We start from the raw sequence: 5,748 nt of genomic DNA, 5'->3' as shown, positions 1-5,748 counted from the left end.
CAGTGTTCATTTGAAGAGGGAAGCTTTTCTCTCTCAAGGAAACTTCTGTCTAACGAACTCAGAACATGCTCAAGAACACTGCAGTAAACCGATATTTACGACATTGATCTGTAATTTTGCGTACCCGATCATTTTCTCTTCTTATGCACGGGGATCACCTGTGTTTTTTTTTCCCAGTGGCTTGTGACTTCCCGCTGGGTGAGAGATAGGCGATAAATGCAAGCTGAGTAGAGGGCCGAGACCGAAGAGCACTCTCTGTAACACGGAACTGGGATTCCACCTGAAGCTGGTGACTCACTTTTTCTTCGGTGTGGCGCAGTGTATCAAGGAAAAAAGATGTCGGCAGTCAAGCTGTACAGTTACAGTTAAATGTTAACTGGGTGTACAGTTACGGAGAATTTGTGATTTGCTTCTTGACTAGGAAAGACAAATATATATCGCAGAAACTCATGTGATAGAGAGCAGAGAAAAACGTTAGGGAGTTGTACTGGGGTGGTTTTTCCTGGTAGCTAACCATGTTTAGATCAGTATGGCAGAGAGAGAGATTACGGCTGCAATGGAAACTCTACAGGCCAGACTCAGAGAACCGTTAGAGTCGCTGAGGTATCGCTCAGTTTGAACAGCGACGCTTTTAAGCCGTTGCGAGTAGTCATTTTACTGAATGTGAGCGTATCTCCTAATAAAAGCATGAACTATATTCGCCAACGTGATGACATCTGTGTACAGGAGAAGTAATTTATTGTTAACAGAATATACAATCAAACGATGACTTGCTAAGCAATGTGCATTGCTATGTAACGAGAACTGTCAGTGTCGTTAAAAGAGAGCCGTATGGGCAGTGTCATGTTCCAGCAAGCACTACTAACACGACTAACTTACATGAGAGGAACTGCCGCGAGGAACTGTTGTCAGGACAGAGTCGAACACACATCGACAAGACCATTAAAATCGCTACACCACGAAGATGACGTGCTACAGACGCGAAATGTTACCGACAGGAAGAAGATGCTTTGATATGCAAATGATTAGCTTTTCGGAGCATTCACACAGGGTTGGCGCCAGTGGCGACACCTACAACGTGCTGACATGAGGAAAGTTTCCAAACCGATTTCTCATACACAAACAGCAGTTGACCGGCGTTGCCTGGTGAAACGCTGTGATGCCTCGTGTAAGGAGGAGAAGTGCGTACCATCACGTTTCCGACTTTGATAAAGGTCGGATTGTAGCCTATCGCGATTGCGGTTTATCGTATCGCGACATTGTTGCTCGCGTTGGCCGAGATCCAATGACTGTTACCTGAATATGGAATCGATGGGGCAGATGTAGTCTTCCTGCTCTGAGAAGTGACCTGAGTTGGCAGAGCTGTCGCGTCCCGGCACAGGTCCCGGATACCAATATAGAGTTGGTCGAGCCTGCGTGGCGCAATCAGGACGTTGACGACAATTATGGGTTTGTGGTTCCCTTTAACTAGTCTTTATTACGGAGGTGAGAGGGAGTAGAATCTCCTGGACTGTCTAAGGGCGTGTAGGAGGTGTAGATACCTTATACAATACTTCCAATAGGTAGCGGGTACAAAGGGGAATTGTCAGCACTGAAAACACAGTAAGGTGAGATTTCTCCTTTAACGTAATTTATTAAATTAATATCACAAAGAACATGTGAGGTGTCAGACCCTTCCCCTTACTTAGTCTACTTCTATAGATTCAGCCAGAATCTCCACTTTACTCTTCGTTTAAATAAAGGACCTTTATACTATCCACAGGAGACAAGCACCAACCAGTGTCTTGTTCCTATTATTGCTGAAACTAGCTGTAGAGGCTACTTGAGACAGAGACAAACTGTCCCTGTTCAAAACTATTCCACGGTAACAACTTCTACTTAACTGACAGTTGTAGTTGATTCCACCAGAGCATCACCGTCTTCTCGTAGTTGCAGTTACTATAAACTCATCAGTAGCGGATGCTACCTTCTCGATGCTACCGGGCCTTGGGCGCTGCTTGTGCCCTCTTCGACTTCTGCGACGACTCTGCTTCTTGCTGCTCGTGGATGCCCTTAAATACCCATTGTGAAGGTCTGCCCTGCTCGGACGCAGCCCTCGCATCCACTTTCTCTAACTTATTTTTCGGTCTTCCCGGACATTTCGTCGCTGTGGACCTACATTGGTTTCGATATGTCGAGCCGAGTCCCTGACGGAAAGTTCCTTCTCACCCTCCAAGGTCCGGGAGACGCGCTGTTCGTACCCTCGACGTGTTTACTAGCTCAGGCTATTTGTACTGTGTGACACTTTCCCTTCCGTGCCCGCGGTACTGCGCGGCGTCCGCGTAAGAAATACTGGCTGAACCTTTACATTATGAATAGCTATGTCATTTGGTTAATTAAATCCTCTGGGGACCTGACACCTCCCCCCAAAAGTACATTAATGCGCACTATTCAAAGTGCCGTTAATACATCAAATTATTACAATTCTTTGTTTTTCCTGAAAGAGAAACAACTTTACATCGCAATATCACAAAAATGTTCCTTATATTACCCTGAAAGAAAATGACTACTTGCTATGTTCTATCGTCTATTCTTTATGAATACTCTGTCGTCCGCATCTCGTGGATGCCTTTCATAAATTACTACTTCTTCGTCTCTGTCTCCTGGTCTTACAGGTAGTCTGGATGTTTCAGTTGCGTTAACTACCGTTGTTCTTACACAAATCGAGCGACAACAGCTCCCTCCTCCCATCTCGTCAAACAACTTCTTGTATAAGTACTTACAACAATTACACTTCGCACAACACAGAAATACAATGACTATGACAATTAAACTTATACTGATATACGTAGTAATTGAATATGTTTGGACTTTCTTCTCTCTCTCTAATTCAATTTGTTCCTTGTCTATGAATTTACTAATTTCGTCCAGTCTTTTACCTGCTACTCTTAAATCATCTAGATTGGAAGTGACGTGCTTCAAAGGTAAATCAAATCTTATTTCCGACTCATTAATTTTCGTTCTCACTTCCTCACAACAATCTAAATTAATATCTACGTCAGGTATAATATCTTTCCTAGTATAGTTGCTTTGAATCACTTTATCTGATTGAATATATATGTGTGTCCCATATCCTTTACAATTCTTTTTGAATTTTATTATTCCTCTCCCAAGAAGTTTTACGTCCTGTGACGGATGTGAACTGCATAAAATCGTCATGCCCTCCTCTTTAGGTACTATATATAACCATTCATTGGTACTCAAACGAGTCCATAAACTGCGTTCCAAGGAAATCATTTTCTTAACACAATTAGTTGGGATCTGTGACTCTTGTAGTAACTTCACTTCACAGTCCTCTTGGTCATACATTGATATTAGGCCAAACGTCTGTTTACATATTTTTCTATTCTTATCTATTTCTTTACATTCTAAATGCTCATAAGATACCTTAGCATATAACTTTTTAGAGCGATCTAACAGTAAATATTCCTTTTCCGGCTGTATGTAAGTAAACTGTCCTGTGCCAGCCGTTACTTCCACTGGTAGTGGTAACATCTTGTATAGATTAAATTCATTATTTTCAATTAGGGGTATATTAATAACATAACCTAATACTTCCTTTGTTACAAATACATCAAGATCCATAACTTTTAAAAGTATATACCCATATTCTTCTACTAGAGGGATGGGAAATCTTACATCTCTTAAGTCGTTTTGAATTAATCTTAAATTCTGAACAATCTGTACTGGATTCACAAAATGAGGCGCAAGGATACCCTTCTGTGCATGAACTATGGCACTTACTAATTGTTCATATTGCGTGCCTATCTCATTAAACAATCCTTGTAACTGTAGAAGCTGCTCGTTGATCGTCATGAATGCTGCCATCCGTTTCAAACCGTGATCGGTTGTTTTCAACGAATACGTGATAAACTGTTCTAGCTTGGCCATTCCGTTTTTGATCAATAGCTCATTCGAACTGATTGATTCTACCGTTCTGTTTAGACCAGTCAGCGTGGCTCTGACTACAGCCACTTGCTCTTTTGATAACTTCAATAACTGCTCGGATCTTGCTTCCATCCGATCGATATGCGTCTTATAATATGCAGCAACCGCCTCGTCCAAAGTGCCGAACAATATTTTACTGAGTTCTCCTACAAAGTTAAAAATACCTCTTTTCTGACGTCTTCCGGGCCTAGTTAATTGATGTATAAGTGATTTTGTTTCTTGTAACCTTTCTACACTCTGTTCGACTCCCTTACTTAATACGTTACACTCCGTTCTACTAATGTTTAAACGCGCTAATTTTTCCCTACATTGTTGCACCGCCATTGTTCCCATCCTTGCAGCAGCATAAAATTTCTCATCTAATGTTTTAAGGTTAACATATGTTACCAGTTTCCACGTTGTACTAGTAATTTCTACTTCTCCTTCATGGTGGTAGTACAGACCTGGAGACGCCTTTATCGGGTGAATTTCCACGACATTGTCCGCTTCACCAGGTGCTTGAAAACAGTCTGACCACCCCACGCAGATGACAATCAAAATCCAAAACGTCGCGCGTCTGGGCACCATGCTGGGCCTGTAAGCGAAATTTCATAGCCTAATAGTATGGCTTCAGCCTGTTAGCATGTACCTTTAATTGTTGCTTCCTATGCGTTTTCAATACTACATTAGGCAAATCTACTTCCACTACTTCGTAGGGACCTCTAAATTGGGAATCTAGTTTCTTCGATCTCCCGCGTCTCACGGTCTCGTCATGTACCAGCACTCTGTCACCAATCTCAAAGTTTCGGGAGTTCTCTGTCTTGTCATAGTAAGCCTTGTTGGTTAATTTTGCCTCTTTTATTTTCTTTCGTGCTACCCTATGTGCTTCCTGCATTCTTGTTTTCAACTGGTCTACATAACCGTCATAATTGTACCCTATTGTGGCTGTCTCTTTCTGTAAGATTCCTGGTACATTCACAATTCTCCCAAACAGTAACTCGAATGGGGTATACCCGGTGCTGCTGTGAGGGGTAGTATTAAAAACAAACGTACTGTAAGGAACCCACTTATCCCAATTGCTGTGGTCCTCGTTTATAAAATGCCTTAAATATTCCACTAGCGTTCGATGCGTCCTTTCTAACGCTCCATTCGTCTGGGGGTGAAAAGCAGTGGTCTGGATCTTTTTGATTCTCAACATTTTACATAATCTCTTAAACACTTGACTCAGAAAGTTTGATCCTTGGTCTGTTAACAATACTGATGGAATTCCATATCGTAATATAATTTCTTCGACGAATGTCTCGGCTATTGTATCTGCGTCTTGCCTCTCCACTGGAATAGCTACCGTGAACTTACTCAAATCATCCTGAAATGTTAAGATATATCTGTTACCTCCTGTTGTTACGTCTAAAGGACCAACTATGTCCATGTAACACTTCTCAAACACAGTTTCTGCCGTGTCTGTAACAACTAATGGCATCTTTATCTTACTCTGTGTAAACTTATTTCGCTGACATTTATCACATGTTCTAATGTATTGCTCGACGTCACCTTTCATTCCTTTCCATGAACCGTATCTCTTTAAACGTTCTAGAGTTCGGTGAATACCTTGGTGTCCTCCTAGAGGATTATCATGTACCTCCTTCAAAATTTCGGCTTTCTGTTCCTCACTTAGCTCTGCCTCCTCTTCCTCTAACTCATTAGTCTCGGTTATCATTCGTATTGGCTCTTGGCTTTCCTTCGCCTGTGCCTCTTCGTCACATTGTCTCATTCGGCTTAATG

At 41.9% G+C, this 5,748-nt stretch overlaps 1 protein-coding gene across 1 annotated transcript; it reads right to left on the bottom strand.

Annotated features, from left to right (window-relative positions):
• Nucleotides 1-3,015: 3,015 nt before the first annotated feature.
• LOC126234052 (uncharacterized) lies at nt 3,016-4,431 on the bottom strand (the record flags this gene model as incomplete). Its single annotated transcript, XM_049942903.1, has 3 exons — nt 3,016-3,636; nt 3,952-4,161; nt 4,363-4,431. Coding segments are annotated over 3 exons (900 nt in total), but the record flags the coding sequence as incomplete, so codon positions are not given.
• Between the last annotated feature and the right edge of the window lie 1,317 nt (nt 4,432-5,748).

The sequence above is a fragment of the Schistocerca nitens genome, chromosome 1, assembly GCF_023898315.1.
Source record: "Schistocerca nitens isolate TAMUIC-IGC-003100 chromosome 1, iqSchNite1.1, whole genome shotgun sequence".
Taxonomy (NCBI): Eukaryota; Metazoa; Arthropoda; class Insecta; order Orthoptera; family Acrididae; genus Schistocerca; species Schistocerca nitens.
This window is presented reverse-complemented; position numbering and strand designations above follow the sequence as displayed.